Here is an 18,269-nt window from a genome sequence, read left to right as displayed (position 1 = left end):
CCTGTCCAATAGGTAGTCTACCATTCTCCAGGGAAGAAAGCTATAAGCAGTGTGATCAAACGATACTGAAGGAGAAGGGTTCAATCGTGGAAGCAGGAAGACGAGTTAAGAGGCCATTCCAGTGATAGAGAAAGGACATGACATCAGCAAGATCAAGTGTACTGAGGTGGCTAATGGGAGTGTCTGAGGGTAGGAGAATCTGTAGGACTTGCCCACAGATAGGAAGCTGATAATGACCAAAGATGGGAATGAAAGAATACTTGCAGGTTGTGGAGCACCTGGATTCCCTTTTACTGAGAAATATGAGACATTAGAAGAGGAGGGAATTGGGGGAAGGGCAAAGAGACATCATGAGTTTCTTTGCTGCAAACGAGGGTGTAATGTCCCAGGGAAGATAACAGTTAGGCCACTGAGTATACTCTTTCATAGATTACAGAGACATTTGCAAGTAAAGCTTAAATAACCATCAAGCCATTGGAGTAGATGTTTTCCTTCCTGGTACATATAGAATTACAAGGGAACCATGTTTAGGGAAAAACCCAGGAGCACCAATCAACTTGAAGATATTGACAAAACAGAAGTCAACTACAGTTAGTAGGGGGTATGAGGAAAAACCAATAGATCCTGTGTCTCAGGACTTAGTGGATAATAGTGTGTTTTTAAAAATCTGGAATATTGCTACATTTTAAAGCAAAGTGAAGAGAATAAATGATTTCCAATCATGGAGATTCTGTTTATAGAGAACTGGAGTCCTGTGTAGATTTTAATTACTGTGATGAGAATGATATAAAGTATTTTTGCAGAGCATCTAGTGGCCCATGTATCATAGAAATATGCTCAATTTGAAATTCAAGTTTTCATGGGCATTGTTATTTCTTCCTAAGGACACTGGAGACAGAGCATGACAGGAAGGAATCAAACTATTGTCTCAGAGTTCCTCCTGCTGGGACTGCCCATTGAGTCAGAGCATCGAAACCTGTTCTATGTCCTGTTCCTGGCCATGTACGTTACCACCGTCCTGGGGAACCTTCTCATCATCGTCCTCATTTGCCTGGACCCCCACCTTCACACACCCATGTATTTGTTTCTCAGTAACCTGTCTTTCTCTGACCTCTGCTTCTCCTCTGTCACAATGCCCAAATTGCTACAGGACATGCAGAGCCAAGACCCGTCCATCTCTTATCCTGGCTGCCTGACACAAATGTACTTCTTCCTGTTCTTTGGAGACCTGGAGGACTTCCTCCTTGTGGCCATGGCCTATGACCGCTACGTGGCCATCTGCTTCCCCCTGCACTACACCACCGTCATGAGCCCCAGGCTCTGTCTCTTCCTGGTGGTGCTGTCCTGGATACTGACCATGTTTCATGCCATGTTGCACACCCTGCTCATGGCCAGGCTGCACTTTTGTGCAGACAATGTGATCCCCCACTTTTTCTGTGACATGTCTGCTCTGCTGAAGCTGTCCTGCTCTGACACTCGAGTTAATGAGCTGGTGATATTTATCATGGGAGGGCTCGTTCTTGTGATCCCTTTTCTACTCATCATCATGTCCTACGCTCGAATCGTGTCCTCCATCCTCAAGGTCCCTTCTGCGAGGGGTATCTGCAAGGCCTTCTCCACCTGTGGCTCCCACCTCACTGTGGTGTCCCTGTTTTACGGGACAGTTATTGGTCTCTACTTATGCCCATCAGCTAGTAATTCTACTGTTAAGGAGACTGTGATGGCTATGATGTACGCTGTGGTGACCCCCATGTTGAACCCCTTCATCTACAGCCTGAGGAACAGAGACATGAAGGGAGCTCTGGGGAGAGTCTTTTGTAAAAAAAAAAAGTTCCCTTTTCTTTGTGATGGTCAAGTTGGGATGTTTGCATAGTTTTATGTGGTTGGTATATTGGTCGTAATACGGGGATATTAACCCAGACTTCTTTTTTCAATGATCTTTTTGTTAAAATTCCATAGTAAGATATTGCCCAGTAAGTAAAAGAGATATGGTGGAGGTATGTAGTAGGACTTAGAAAGGGGATGTCAGTGATCTACTAGCAGAATCTTGCTCAGTTTTCTCTCCAGGTTACTCTAAGAAGCCTCATTTTTAAATTTCCAATTAATTTTTGTATCCCTCCCATTTTTTTCTTTTCTGTTTCCAGTGTTTTATTTACTGATAAAATAAACTCTATTGTTTACTGAGCATTTACTCATTTACTGTGGAGACACCCTAACCCTTCTGCCCTTGACCTCACCACCTTGGACAGACATTCCATGAATGAAGACATTGAAACTACAGAACCCGGGCCCACAGCAGCCTACTGATATTTACTGAACCAGACAACCCCCGAAGTCCCATTTGACAGTACAGAAGTGAGGAAAGTGTTAGTTGCTCAGATGTGTCCAACTCTTTGCAACCCCATGGACTGTAGCCAGCAGGCGCCTCTGCCCAGGAATTACCAGGTAAGAATACTGGAGTGGGTTGCTATTTCTTCCTCCAGGAGGTCTTTTTCACCCAGGGATCGAACCTGGATCTCTTGTATCTCCTGCACTGCAGGGGGATTCTTTACCATCTGAGCCACCAGGGAAGCCCTGAAAATATGGAGGAGACTAAAGAAATAGCATAGCTGTGATCGCTTGTAAAATCACATCAATTTGGGTTGCGCTGCCTCCTTGCTCCACTGCGTGTTGCTATGGCAGCAAATTCTTGGGCTAGTGGTCCCTTCCTGAAGCTGGCCCTTCCAGTTGTGTGAGGCCATCATCTAGGCCCTGCTTTGCTCCTAGAAAGGCCACTTAGAACCCAGGTCTTCCATATACAGAGGTAGAGAAATTTATCTTTTTTTTTTTTTTTTGTAAAAAATGACTGAGACCATGCTTTAAATAATACTCTGTCCTCGAGGGAAATACTTTAAAATTCAAAATTCTCTCTCCCCTGCTCACCTGTGCTAAACTAGACTTTTCATCGCTGAATATCGATATTTACTTATCTCTTCATGAGAAAAGGTTTCCATTATTCTGCCATTAACCTTGTCCCCTCTGATTTATTTTCATGTCTCCAATGTCTTCTTGACCTGCCCTGACCCTCAAGTGAGCTTTCTATCTCCTTTGCTACAATAGTTTCATTTGTCTTTGTTGTTGTTTAGTTGCCAAGTCATGTCTGGCTCTGCAGGGACCCCATGGCCTTTAGCTCACCAGGCACCTCTGTCATGCCCATGTGCCACAACTCAAGCTTGTGAGCCAAGAGCCTGGGCTTTGAAACAAGAGAGGCCACCACAATGAGAAGAGAATGCACCACCACTACAGAGGAGCCCCCATTCACCGCAACTATAGAAAAGCCCACACACAGCAGCGATGACAGAGCACAGTCAAAAAAAGCCAGTTATGGCTTTGTGGCCATAGATGACTGCAGCGTAAGGAAGAGCTGGAGACTAGGTGGTGTTCTGACACATTTGGGGTGTATTAGAGACAATGGACGAGGGGTAGCTCCTCACGGCCGCCCCTCCTGACTTTGAAAGTGGAGTAGCTCCTCTAAGGAGCGGCAGTTGCACTTTGCTGGAGCAGCCGTGAAGAGATACCCCACGTCCAAGGTAAGAGAAACCCAAGTAAGAAGGTAGGTGTTGCGAGAAGGCATCAGAGGGCAGACACAGTGAAACCATAATCACAGAAAACCAACCAATCTGAGCACAGGACCACAGTCATGTCTAACTCAATGAAATTATGAGCCATGCCATGTAGGGCCACCCAAGACAGGTCATGGTGGAGAGGTCTGACAGAATGTGGTCCACTGGAGAAGGGAATGGCAAACCTCTTCAGTATTCCTGCCTTGAGAACCCCATGAACAGTATGAAAAGGCAAAACGATAGGATACTGAAAGAGGAACTCCCCAGGTCGGTAGGTGCCCAATATGCTACTGGAGATCAGTGGAGAAATAACTCCAGAAAGAATGAAGGGATGGAGCCAAAATAAAAACAACACCCATCTGTGGATGTGACTGGTGATAGGAGCAAGGTCTGATGCTATAAAGAGCAATATTGCATAGGAACCTGGAATGTTAGGTCCACGAATCAAGGCAAATTGGAAGTGGTCAAACAGGAGATGGCAAGACTGAATGTCAACATTCTAGGAATCAGCGAACTAAACTGGACCAGAATGGGTGAATTTAACTCAGATGACCATTATATCTACTCCTGTGAGCAGAAATCCCTTAGAAGAAATGGAGTAGCCATCATGGTCAACAAAAGAGTCCGAAATGCAGTACTTGGCTACAATCTCAAAAATGACAGAATGGTCTCTGTTCATTTCCAAGGCAGACCATTCAATATCATGGTAATCCAAGTCTATGCCCCAACCAGTAATGCTGAAGAAGCTGAAGTTGGATGGTTCTATGAAGACCTACAAGACCTTTTAGAACTAACCCCCAAAAAAGATGTCCTTTTCTTTATAGGGGACTGGGATGCAAAAGTAGGGAGTCAGGAAACACCTGGAGTAACAGGCAAATTTGGCCTTGGAGTACAGAATGAAGCAGGGCAAAAGCTAATAGAGTTTTGTCAAGAAAACACACTGGTCATAGCAAACACCCTCTTCCAACAACACAAGAGAAGTCTCTACACATGGACATCATCAGATGGTCAACACCAAAATCAGATTGATTACATTCTTTGCAGCCAAAGATGGAGAAGCTCTATACCATCAGCAAAAAACAAGACCGGGAGCTGACTGTGGCTCAGATCATGAACTCCTTATTGCCAAATTCAGACTTCAATTGAAGAAAGTAGGGAAAACCACTAGACCATTCAGGTATGACCCAAATCAAATCCCTTACGATTATACAGTGGAAGTGAGAAATAGATTTAAAGGATTAGATCTGATAGACAGAGCGCCTGAAGAACTATGGATGGAGGTTCATGATATTGTACAGGAGGCAGGGATCAAGATCATCCCCAATGAACAGAAATGCAAAAAGGCAAAATGGTTGTCTGAGAAGGCCTTACAAATACCTGTGAATAGAAGAGAAGCTAAAGGCAAAGGAGAAAAGACAAGATATACCCATCTGAATGCAGAGTTCCAAAGAATAGCAAGGAGAGATAATAAAGCCTTCCTCAGCAATCAAGGCAAAGAAATAGAGGAAAACATTGAATGGGAAAGACTAGAGATCTCTTCAAGAAAATTAGAGATACCAAGGGAACATTTCATGCAAAGATGGGCTCGATAAAGGATAGAAATGGTATGGACCTAACAGAAGCAAAAGATATTAAGAAGAGGTGGCAAGAATACACAGAAGAACTGTACAAAAAAGATCTTCATGACCCAGATAATCACGATGGTGTGATCACTCACCTCAAGCCAGACATCCTGGAATGTGAAGTCAAGTGGGCCTTAGAAAACATCACTACGAACAAAGCTAGTGGAGGTGATGGAATTCCAGTTGAGCTATTTCAAATCCTGAAAGATGATGCTGTGAAAGTGCTGCACTCAATATGCCAGCAAATTTGGACTACTCAGCAGTGGCCACAGGACTGGAAAAGGTCTGTTTTGATTCCAATCCCAAAGAAAGGAAATCCCAAAGAATGCTCAAACTACCATACAATTGCACTCATCTCACACACTAGTAAAGTAATGCTCAAAATTCTCCAAGCCAGGCTTCAGCAATATGTGAACCATGAACTTCCAGATGTACAAACTGGTTTTAGAAAAGGCAGAGGAACCAGAGATCAAATTGCCAACATTTGCTGGATCATCGAAAAAGCAAGAGTTCCAGAAAAACATCTACTTCTGCTTTATTGACTATGCCCAAGCCTTTGACCGTGTGGATCACAATAAACTGTGGAAAATTCTGAAAGAGATGGGAATACCAGACCACCTGACCTGCCTCTTGAGAAACCTGTATGCAGGTCTGGAAGCAACAGTTAGAACCGGACATGGAACAACAGACTGGTTCCAAATAGGAAAAGGAGTATGTCAAGGCTGTATATTGTCACCATGCTTATTTAACTTCTATACAGAGTACATCATGAGAAACACTGGGCTGGAAGAAGCACAAGCTGGAATCAAGATTGCTGGGAGAAATATCAATAACCTCAGATATGCAGATGACACCACCCTTATGGCAGAAAGTGAAGAAGAATTAAAGAGCCTCTTGATGAAAGTGAAAGAGGAGAGTGAAAAGGTTGGCTTAAAGCTCAACATTCAGAAAACTAAGATCATGGCATCTGGTCCCATCACCTCATGGCAAATAGATGGGGGAACAGTGGAAACAATGTCAGACTTTAGGTTTGGGGCTCCAAAATCACTGCACATGGTGATTGCAGACATGAAATTAAAAGACGCTTACTCTTGGAAGGAAAGTTATGATCAACCTAGACAGCATATTAAAAAGCAGAGACATTACTTTGCCAACAAAAGTCCATCTAGTTAAGGCTATGGTTTGTCCAGTGATCATGTATGGATGTGAGAGTTGGACTGTCAAGAAAGCTGAGCGCAGAAGAATTGATGCTTTTGAACTGTGGTGTTGGAGAAGACTCTTGAGAGTCCCTTGGACTGCAAGGAGATCCAACTAGTCCATCCTAAAGGAGATCAGTCCTGGGTATTCATTGGAAGGACTGATGCTGAAGCTGAAACTCCAATATTTTGGCCACCTCATGTGAAGAGTTGACTCATTGGAAAAGACCCTGATGCTGGGAGGGATTGGGGGCAGGAAGAGAAGGGGATGACAGAGGATGAGATAGCTGGATGGCATCACTGACTTGATGGGCATGAGTTTGAGTAAACTCTGGGAGTTGGTGATGGACAGGGAGTCCTGGCGTGCTGTGATTCATGGGGTAGCAAAGAGTCAGACACGACTGAGCGACTGAACTGAACTGAACTGAGAGACAATGGAAGTGGCAGGTGTCAGTAATGTTTTCCCACAGAGGTAAGAAGGCAGAAGTATTTCAGTGGGATTCAAACTGAGTTTTTTCTTCTATCTTGGCTTGAGGAAGAATGGAATATGATCAGGGAGAGTTTCTCTTTTCTCTTAATCTTGTACTTTCTATATATCTGCATACAGTTGTGTCATAGATATCGACTCCTTGTTAGCGCCAGGTGGTTTATGGGAAATGGTGTTTTACTGAGAGATGTTGCTACTCTTAGAATCTTTCCAAAATATGTGTCTTGGGGACTTTCCTGGTGTTCCCGTGTTTAAGACTCTTTGCTTCCACATCACAGGGCACGGGCTTGATCTCTGGTCAAGGGACGAAGATCCCACATGCTGCCCAACATGGCCCAAAAAGCAAAAAAAAAAGGTGTCTCTTTCTTGACACTTTACTCAAGCCACTGAAGGCTTCTTGTTGACCACAGAAAAGAGTCTGTGACACTCCTCAGATTTTTTAGGATATTCACAGTATGTGAATTCACAGTATTTAGAGTATTCACCAACCATCCTCTTTTACTTTCCACCTGTGGGCTCCAACCACAAAGGCCTCCAAAGGAGGCAGCGTTTAAGCTTTCCTGCATGAGTTCTGCATCCTCAATTTCCCTCAAAGTATAGTCAGGTGTGATCGGTGATTGTAATCAGTCACTTCTCTTGGACCCTGAGAGCATTTGTGCTAGAGAGGTCCTGGACAATTGCTTTGTCTTTAATAAACCCCTCCAGGACCCAGACTCCTCTGAGATCCAAGGCCCCTTAGGCCCGAGGATGTGCAGAATGGGAGATAGAGAAGGGAGTTTTCAGACACAGGTGATGACTACAGAGGGTGATATTTTTCATACTTTAGTGAATAAAGGGGAATGGGATCTCAGGTCATGGTCCTGGAGTCACCCTCACACACTGGGTAAGTTAGGCAGAGGGTGAATGAGCTAATCCCTTAGAAACCTTCAACTTGAGGATCTTGGTTTCCCAGATTGTATGATGTTCTGCAGGAGAGATTTTCAGGTATAGTAATGCTCCTCTTTTCCACCTCTCTCCCTCCTAAATTTTACTGTGTTTCAGAAATGTTTATTGATATTCCACCAGTTATAATCTGCTTCCATTAATGATAACATTCTTGTGTATTACTCAACGTATTGTTTATTCCCATGATATTGAATAATTTCAGCATACCGACAGCTCATTCTAGGCATTAATATCATAGTTCTGAATGCTTATTTTATATTAGACTCACTTTGGAGCTTTAAATAATTTTGTATGGATGTTGCTTAGCAGAAACTGACACAATATTGTGAAGCACTTGTGTTATTGTTCAGCCACCAAGTTGTGTCAGACTCCTCACAATGCCATGGACTTAAGCAACGGTATTCCAATAAAAAAGTGTGGTTAAATATATCTGAGGGCTTCAGTAATCTTTATTTTTAAAATGTGTCAGATATCCTTGCTACCCACTGGGTAGTCCATGGACTGTGGCATGGGCATTAACTGGATGCTGATTAAATTGCAGAAGCGTTATGACATAAAAAAGTTACTAGTACTTAGCAAAAAAATGCAGGCACAGAGTTACTATATCAAAACCAAAGTTTACCGGAACTCCCAGGAGACTTTCATGGATTATCAAATTTTAGAATCACTGCACCATGTTGCCTTATGTGAAGTCCAGGCTGAGAACTAGTGACTTAACGGGTGTAGATTGTGAGAGGGTCATGGCATCATCAGTGACAACATCCCACTGTGATGCCAGTGCCTATATCCATGTGTAAATCCTGTTGACTTGGCTGGATCAACCTGCATCAGGGAGTGAAATCTCAGATGTTGGATTCAGTTACGTCTTTCATGAAGGAGCTTCCCACATCTAGTGATGCTTCTCCTTTGCTTTTTTTTTTGCCACCTTTTGGCATGCTGCGGTGGATTAATCAGGATTCTTGAAAGAAAATGAACCAGTTGGAGAGTACATCTATACCTACATTTATTTTATCTGTGTAGATGAATATCTCTATTTATATCCTCTGTAATGGTGAAAAAAAATAGTGTATCTGGTGTGGAGACATTTTCCATGGGGACAAATTACATCCATAAAATCAGTAATACAGTGGTAAATTTTGCCAAATTTCTAGCACTAGTAGGTGAGCCTAGTACTTCTTGTTCTGGGAGGATTCAGTCGTAGCAGACAGCAAACTCCTAATTTAGAAGGAGCTGGCTCTCTTCCAAGTTGGAAGAATGCATGTTTCAGCTGGAAGCACAATGAGTGTTATGATACACCAACTACGTCCAGACACTCTACCAGCTGCGAGCACTGCTATAGTCATGATGGCAGACATGGCCTGTCCTACGGGTAGTTTACCATTCTGTAGGGAAGAAAGCTATAAACAGTGTGATCAAAGGATGGAGAAAGGTTGAATCATGGAAGCAGGGTGACGAGTTAAGAGGCAATTCCAATGGTAGAGAAAGGACATGATGTCAGCCAGATCAAGGGTATTGAGAGTGGCTAATGGGATTATCTGAAAGGGTAGGAGAATCAAGTGGTGGGATCTGTAGGACATGCCCACAGGAAGCTGATGATGACCAAAGGAGGGAACGAAAGAAAACTTTCGTACCTGGATTCCCTTTTACTGAAACATGAGAAGCTAAAGGAGAAGGGAATTGAGGTAGTGGGAAGGAGACATTGGAGGTGGGGCAAGGGTTTCCCTGGTAGCTCAGATGGTAAAGCGTCTGTCTGCAGTGCAGGAGAACCAGGTTCAATCCCTGGGTTGGGAAGATCCTCTGGAGAAGGAAATGGCAGCCCACTCCAGTACTCTTGCCTAGAAAATCCCATGGACGAAGGAGTCTGGTAGATTGCAGTTCATGGGGTCGCAAAGAGTTGGACATGACTGAGCGACTTAAGGAGATATCATGTGTTTCTTTGCTGAAGATGAGGGTGTAATGTCCAAGGGAAGATAACAGTTAGGCAACTGAGTATCTTCTTTCATAGTTTAAAGAGACATTCACAACTAAAGCTCAAATAATCATCAAAGTCATTGGAGTAGATGAGTTTTTCTTCATGGTATATATAGAATTACAGGTAGTTTACCTTTTCCCTAAAAAAGGAAAAGGTAAAAAAGAAAAGTCCTGGAGCATCAATCATCTTGAAGACATTGACAAAATAGAGGCCAGTTACAGTTAGTGGGGGTATGAAGAAAAACCTATACATTGTGTGTCTCAGGATCTAGAGGATAAGAGTGTGCTTTTAAAAATCTGGAATATTGCTACATTTTAAAGCAATGTGAAGAAAATAAATCATTTTCAATCATGGAGATTCTCATTATAGAAAGCTGGAATCCTGTAAAAATTGTAATTATTGTGATGAGAATGATAAAAAGTATTTTTGCAAAGCATCTAGTAGCCCATATATCACAGAAATATGTTCTTTTTGAAATTTAAGTTTTCATGGGCATTGTTATTTCTTCCTAAAGGTACTGGAGACAGAGCATGACAGGAAGGAATCAAAATGTTGTCTCAGAGTTCCTTCTGCTGGGACTACCCATCGAGTCAGAGCATCGAAACCTGTTCTACACCCTGTTCCTGGCCATGTACGTTACCACCATCCTGGGGAACCTTCTCATCATCATCCTTATTTGCCTGGACCCCTACCTCCACACACCCATGTATTTGTTTCTCAGTAACCTGTCTTTCTCTGACCTCTGCTTCTCCTCTGTCACAATGCCCAAATTGCTTCAGGACATGCAGAGCCAAGAACTGTCCATCTCTTATGCTGGCTGCCTGACACAAATGTACTTCTTCCTGTTCTTTGCAGACCTGGAGGACTTCCTCCTTGTGGCCATGGCCTATGACCGCTACGTGGCCATCTGCTTCCCCCTGCACTACACCACCATCATGAGCCCCAGGCTCTGTTCCTTCCTGGTGGTGCTGTCCTGGGTGCTGACCACGGTCCCTGCCATGTTATACACCTTGCTCATGGCCAGACTGTGTTTTTGTGCAGACAATGTGATCCCCCACTTTTTCTGTGACATGTCTGCTCTGCTGAAGCTGTCCTGCTCTGACACTCAAATTAATGAGCTGGTGATATTTGTCGTTGGAGGACTCATTATCGTCATCCCATTCCTACTCATCATCATGTCTTATGCACGAATTATTTTCTCTATCCTTAAGGTCCCTTCTGTCAAGGGCATCTGCAAAGCCTTCTCCACCTGTGGCTCCCACCTCACTGTGGTGTCCCTGTTTTATGGGACAATCATTGGTCTCTACTTATGCCCATCAGCTAATCATTCTACTGTTAAGGAGACTGTCATGTCTATGATGTACACTGTGGTGGCCCCCATGCTGAACCCCTTCATCTACAGCCTGAGGAACAGAGACATGAAGGGAGCTCTGAGAAGAGTCTTTTGTAAAAAGAAATTTCACTTCTTTCTATGATGGTGAAGTTGGTAAAATTTATGATGGTAAATGTCTACATAATTTTGTCCAGTAGATGTGTTGATATTAATATTGGGATATTAACCCTGACTTTTTTCAATGATCTTTTTGTTACAATTTCATAATAAGATATTGTCCAATAAGTAAAAGAGATAAAGTGGAGGTTTGTAGTTGGACTCGGAAAGGGGATGTGTGTGACCTACAAGTCGTCCTCTTTCTTTCTCTTCAGGTGACCCTAAGAAGAATTCTTTTTAAACTCCCAGTTAATCTTTGTGTCAACCCCCCCTTTTTTAAACTGCTTCCAATGTTTAATTTACTGATAAAATTAATACACTTTTTATTGAGCATGACTTCTCTCCTCTGAATGTGTTTTAGCATGTACAACACCATATTGTTAACTGTAGGTGCTATCTTATATTTTACTACTTACTCATTTTATATAACAGAAATTTCATACCCATAAAAAATCAGCTTTCCATTTTCTCCTCATTCTAGCTCTTGACAACTGCCATTCTGTTCTCTCTTCAATGAATATAACTACTTTGATAACTCACATCTAAAATGGAATCATTCAGTGTTCGTCCTTCTTTTGGTGGGTTATTTCTCTTAGTGCCATGTCCTGTAGGTTCATCCACATAGTCAGCCAGTTCGAATATTTCTTTTTTTAAAGACTGAGTGATATTCCATTATATGCATATACCACATTCTCTCTATCCATTTATTGGTTAATAGACATTTGAATTGTTTCCATATCTTGGCTATTGTGAATATTGTTGGCGTGAATGCTAAAGAGTGGGTATCTCTTCATATTCCTCATGTCATTTCCTTTGGGTATACACCCAGAATTGGTATTTCTGGATCATGTGGTAGTTCTTTTTTTTTTGGAGAATTGTCACAATGGCCCTGATAGTTACACCAGATGAACATTATATGAAAAGTGCAGATCAATATCCCACTAGTTTGTTGTCCATATCTGTGAGTCTGTTTCTGTTTTGTATATATATTGAATTTCACATGTAAGTGACATTATATAGTATTGGTCTTTGTCTGACTTATTTCAATAGGCATAACATTCTTTAGGTCCATCCACATTGTTGCATATGGCAGAATTTTGTTCTTTTTGATGGCTGAATAATGTTCCATTGCATATATAGTCATAGCTTCTTTAGTCATTTATCTGTTGATGGACATTTGTGTTTCTTTCACATCATGACTATTGTAAACAGTGCTGCTATGAATCTGGGGTGCATGTATCTTTTTGAATTAGTATTTTTGTTTTTTTCCCAGATATATATCCAGGAGTGGAATTGCTGGGTCATATGGCAGTTCTATTTTTATTTTTTGATGAACCTCCATACTGTTTTCCACAATGGCTGCACCAATTTACATTCCACCAACAGTGTAAAAGGGTTCCCTTTCTCCACATCTTCTCCAACCTTTTTATTTGTGTTCTTTTTGATGATAGCCCAATCTGATAGGTGTGAGGTGATATCTCATTGCAGTTTGACTTGCTTGTCACTAATAATTAGCAATGTTGAACATCTTTTCATGTGCCTGTTGGCCATCTGTATGTCTTCTTTGCAAAACCGTCCATATCCTCTGTCCATTTTTAATGAAAATTTTTTTTTTGCTTTGAGTTATATGAGTTTTATAAAAATATTGTTGATATTAACCCTTTATCAGTTATATGATTTGCAAATATTTGCTCCCATTAGGTGTGTTGCTTTTGCATTTTGTTGGTGGTTTTCTTTGCTATGCGGAAGTTTTTTAGTATGATGTAGTTCCCATTTATTTCTGTTTTTGTTGCTTATGTCTTTGGTGTCATATTCAAAGAATAGTCACCAAGACCTATGTCAAAACTTTACTGCCTGTGTTTCTTCTAAGAGTTTTTTTAGTTTTAGGTCTTAGTTCAAGCATTAACACATTTGAGTTAAATTCTTTTGCATTTCCAGTTCCCCACTGCCATTTATTGAAGAGACTGTCCTTCCTCACTGTATTTTTAAAGCGCCATCTTATTAGTATAATAGCACCAGAACTTTAAATGCTTGGATATAAATCATACACAATATATACAAGGTCTATATCTTGAAATCACAAAACTCTGAGTAAGAACTCATTGAGAACTAAAGAAACTGATAGATACAACATGTTCATGGAATGAAAGACTCGACATTGTTAAGATGACTCTTCTGAAACCGATCTAGAGATTCAACACATTTCAGTTAAATTCCAGAGGATTTTTTGGTAGTATAAATTGACAATACAATTACAAAATACACATGTAAAGGCAAAGAAACTAAAAAAGTAAATTTACTATAGCTAAAAGATTAAAAATGGTGGCTTTAGAGAAATATGGATCAATATAGAGAGTATAGAATAACTTATAGAATCCAAAAACTAGATTCAATCATGTATCATCCATTGATCACTGACAAATGTGCAAAGACAATTCAGTAGAAAATAGTCTTGTTGACCAATGACGCTGGAGAACTTGGATTTCCACGTGAAAAAAACAAACTTCAATCCACACCTCATGTTAACAAAAATAATTCACTCTTGATGGATTATTTGCCTAAATATTAGTATGAATACTGAGACGGTTTCCCATGACACTGTGTTTCATGGAGTCAGAGAAGCCTCAGAGCAGGAAGCTTGAACCATATGGAACAGAATGGAGGTGAGGTGCCATGAGGTTGCACTACTAAAGCTTGCTGAAGCCACTGCAGAGCTGGTTACTAAGCCATGGTGGAACAGGAGATGAAGCTGAGAGAGTTGAAAAGATGCATAAGAAGTGTCTCATAGGTCTCAAGGGAGGAGTGCTTCTACCAAGGGATATAACAGTGGTTTCCTTGAATTGGAAGTTGAGCAAATCACCTGGACACTTTGTGGTCCTTATGTGAAAGAAAGAAAGTGAAGTCGTTCAGTCATGTCTGACTCTTTGCAACCCCGTGGACTGCAGTCTTCCAGGCTCCTCCATCAATGGGATTTTCCAGGCTAGAGTACTGGAGTGGGTTGCTATTTCCTTCTCCAGGGGATCTTCCTGACCCAGAGATCGAACTCAGGTCTCCCTCCTTGTAGGCAGATGCTTTACCGTCTGAGCCACCAGGGAAGTCACTTATGTGAACCCATATGCAAAGATTAACATTACCAGAGCCTGGGTTAGTGCTATAGATTAAAAAGGGAAAACTGGGTATCTCCACACAACTGGGTCAGAGAGGACCATGTTTGCAATTCTAGGGAATTCTCTGAGTGCCACTTAGTATTTTCTATTTAAAAATAAATATCAATAAAACTATAACAAGTCGATAAGGCAAGACCAGTGAAGATGCTGATTCACTAGGAATGAAGATTTGCATTATGTGATCATGTGAGAACCCCATACAGCTGTGAATGGGTAGTGAAAGAGGTGTTATGGCTTTGCGGCCATAGTTAACAGGTGCATAAGGAAGAGCTGGAAACTAGGAGATATTCTGACACATTTTGGGAGTATTAGAGATGATGGTGGGCTATACTGGTGGTGCAATGATAAAGAAACCACCTGCCAATGTAGGAGATGTGGGTTCAATCCCTGGGTCAGAAAGATCCCTTAGAGTAGGAAATGGCAACTCACTCCAGTATTCTTGCCTGGAAGATTCCATAGACAGAGGAGGCTGGTGGACTATAGTTCATGGGGTCACAAAGTGTCAGACATGACTGAGCGACTGACCATGCACACACTTGCAGAGATGATGGTGTTTGCAGGTGCCATTAATGTTTTCTCACAGAGGCAAGAAGGCAGAAGTACCTCAACAGGATTCAAACTGGATTTTCTTTTATGTCTTGGCTTGAGAAAGAACTGAACATGGCCAGGGAGAGTTTATCTGTTTTCTTATTCTAGTACTTTCTATTTATCTGCATATAGGTGTGTCAGAGATATCTACTTATTGTTAGCTGCAGCTGATTCTTGGGAAATGGTGTTGCATTGAGAGATTCTGCCACCTTGAGAATCTTTCAAAAATATGCATCTTTTTTGACACTTTGCCCTAATCACTGATGGCTTCTTGTTGCCCACAGAAAACAATCTGCTACACCCCTCAGATATTTTAGGATACTCACAGTAGGGTTTCTGCTTGTTTTATGACTTCACGAACCATCCTTTTTTACCTCCCAAAGTGTAGGCTCCAACCACAAGTGTCCCATGTCCATTCCCTAAACAGGCAGTGATTAAGCTTTCATGTATGAGCTTCTCTCCATCTTCACCTTCCCCCAAAGAATAGTCAGGTGTGATCAGTGATTGTAATTAGTCGCTGCTCCACAACCCTGAGAGCATTTGTCCTAGAGAAAGTGAAAGTGTTAGTTGCTAAGTTGTGTCTGACTCATTGTGACCCCACGGATGGTAGCCCACCAGGTTCCTCTGTCCATGGGATTTTTCCAGGCAAGAATACTGGAGTGCACTGCCATTCCCTTCTCCAGGGATTGTACGTGTGTCTACTGCATTGCAGGCAGATTCTTTACCATCTGAACCACCATGGGAGGTGGTGCCCTAGAGATGCCTTGGGTAATTACTTTGACTTTAATGAGTTCCTCCAGGATCCAGACTCCTCTGGGATCCAAGGCCCCTTAGGCCCAAGGATGTACAGAATGGGAGATGTGACAAAGGAGGTTTCAGACACAGGTGATGACTACAGAGGCTGATATCTCACATGCTTTAGTGAATAAAGTAGAGTAGGATCTCAGGTCAGGGTCCTGGAGTCACCCTCATACACTGGGTAAGTTGGGCAGAAGGTGAATGAGCTAGTCATTTAGGGTTCTTCCAACCTGAGGGTCTTGATTTTCCAGGTTGAATGGTGTTCAGTAGGAGAGTTTTTCAAGTATGGTGATGCTTTTCTTTTCCACCTCTCTACTTCCCCAAATTTCACTACATTGGAGAACTTTTTTTTACTAATGTTCACTCATTTAATCTATTTTTATTAATGATAGCATTCTTATGTATTACTTACCATATCATTTATTCCTATAACATTGTGTAGTTTCAGTATACTAACAACTCTTAAGGTAGGCATTAATGCCATACTTCTGAACCCTTGTTTTATTTTAGAATCACCTTGGAGATTTATAAAAACTCAGTATGGACTTCCTCTCAAAGACTGTGATTATATTTATCTGAGGGGTCCAGTGATCTTTGTTTTTAAAAGCATCATGTATTCTTCCTACTCACCGTGAAGCCCATGAACTACAACATGGGCATTACCTGAGTGCTGATTAAAATGCAGAAGCAGGCCTACTATATCAAAATCAGTGTTTTACTAGCACTCCCAGGGGATTTTTCAGGGCTATTAAGTTTTAGAAGCATTGCTCTAGATTTACTTAAGTGCAGTTCTGGTTGAGAACTACTGACTTAATGGGTGAAGAAGGTGAGAGGCTCATGGCACCATCAGTGACAGCATCCCCAAGTCCTGTCTCTGGTTTGTGATCGCTAGTCACACTCTTAATACAGATGTGAACCCTAGTCGCACAAATGAGGTCCTGCTCATTTGCCAGGGAAACAAAATTCTGAGAAACCAAATGTTTCTTCCCAGTGTTATGTCTTTATGTAATGTCCGTGTGTAAAACCTATTGACATGGCCGATCAGCCAGCATCAAGGGGTGAAATCCCAGCTGTTGGATTCAGTTATGTTTTTAATGAAGGAGCTTCCCACTTCTAATTGGTGTCTTTTTCTCTACCTTGAGGTGCACTGAGGAATGTTGGGCTTCTCCAGAGAAACAGATCCAATAGAGAATTTTATCTATATCTATCCATATATGTGCATATATCTCTATTACCTATATCATCTATATTAGTGTAATAGTAGTGTGTTTGAAGGGCTTCTCAGGTAGCTCAGTGGTAAAGAATCTGCCTGCCCCACAGGAGACACAGGAGATATGGGTTCAATCCCTGGGTCGGGAAGATTCCCCAGGAGAAGGAAATGGCAACCTGCTCCAGTATTCTTGCCTGGGAAATCCAATGGACAGAGGAGCCTTGTGGGCTACAGTCCATGGGATCACAAAGAATTGGATACAACCAAGGGACTGAGCATGCCGTGTGTTTGAGGTATGAGAACAAATACCATGGGGACAACATTGCTCCATACATTTTGTAATACAGGGTCAAATTTAGTGCTAAATGGTTGAGGGTAGTGAGTTTCTGCCTTGGGAGGAGTTAGTAAGAGTAGTGATTCTAACTCAAAAGGAGTTTTGCTGGCTTTAAAGTTGGAGCAATGCACGTCTCGATCTGAAGCACAACTAATGGATATTTATGAAACACCACCTGTATCCAGGCACTGGGCCAGGTGCTGGCAGCTGTGAAGGCAGACATGACCCTTTCCCACGTGGAGATTATAATCCGGTGAAGAAGGCAGCTCTATAGAAATAACCCCATTGTCATGGAGTGCTGTGGGGACAAGAAGGACGCTTGGAAACAGCAGTGCATTCTCCTCTGGTCTGGGGGAGATAGGGAAGGTTTGCAGGGCAAACGACATGAAATATATGGGAAGCCATGGGAAGAGGGAGCGGAAGGGAGAGAACACTAGGGAAGAGGAACAGTGAATGCAAAGCACTGGGGCAAGACTGTTGTGTTTAAGTCCAGCTTTGCTGGAGAGTGAAATGTGAGTACAGTTGTGGGGCCAGATGAAGCTGCAGAATTAGGCAAAGGTCAGGTCATGAGTCACCTTTTTTTTTTTTTTCCATTTATTTTTATCAGTTGGAGGCTAATTACTTTACAATATTGTAGTGGTTTTTGCCATACATTGACATGAATCAGCCATGGATTTACATGTATTCCCCATCCCGATCCCCCCTCCCACCTCCCTCTCCACCCGATCCCTCTGGATCTTCCCAGTGCACCAGCCCTGAGCATTTGTCTCGTGCTTCCAGCCTGGGCTGGTGATCTGTTTCACCCTTGATAACATACATGTTTTGATGCTGTTGTCTGGAAACATCCCACCCTCGCCTT

At 42.1% G+C, this 18,269-nt stretch overlaps 2 protein-coding genes across 2 annotated transcripts; both read left to right on the top strand.

The window, feature by feature from the left end:
* Window positions 1–901: 901 nt before the first annotated feature.
* Window positions 902–1,873, top strand: LOC133055601 (olfactory receptor-like protein DTMT). Its single transcript, XM_061140744.1, has one exon. It carries the CDS (start codon window positions 902–904, stop codon window positions 1,871–1,873), a length of 972 nt encoding a protein of 323 aa, XP_060996727.1.
* An 8,481-nt stretch (window positions 1,874–10,354) lies between these two features.
* LOC133055936 (olfactory receptor-like protein DTMT) lies at window positions 10,355–11,299 on the top strand. The gene has a single exon (XM_061141013.1). The coding sequence runs from the start codon at window positions 10,355–10,357 to the stop codon at window positions 11,297–11,299; it is 945 nt and encodes a 314-aa protein (XP_060996996.1).
* The last annotated feature ends 6,970 nt before the right edge of the window (window positions 11,300–18,269 follow it).

This window comes from Dama dama, chromosome 5 (genome assembly GCF_033118175.1).
Source record: "Dama dama isolate Ldn47 chromosome 5, ASM3311817v1, whole genome shotgun sequence".
NCBI classification, from domain to species: domain Eukaryota; kingdom Metazoa; phylum Chordata; class Mammalia; order Artiodactyla; family Cervidae; genus Dama; species Dama dama.
This window is presented reverse-complemented; position numbering and strand designations above follow the sequence as displayed.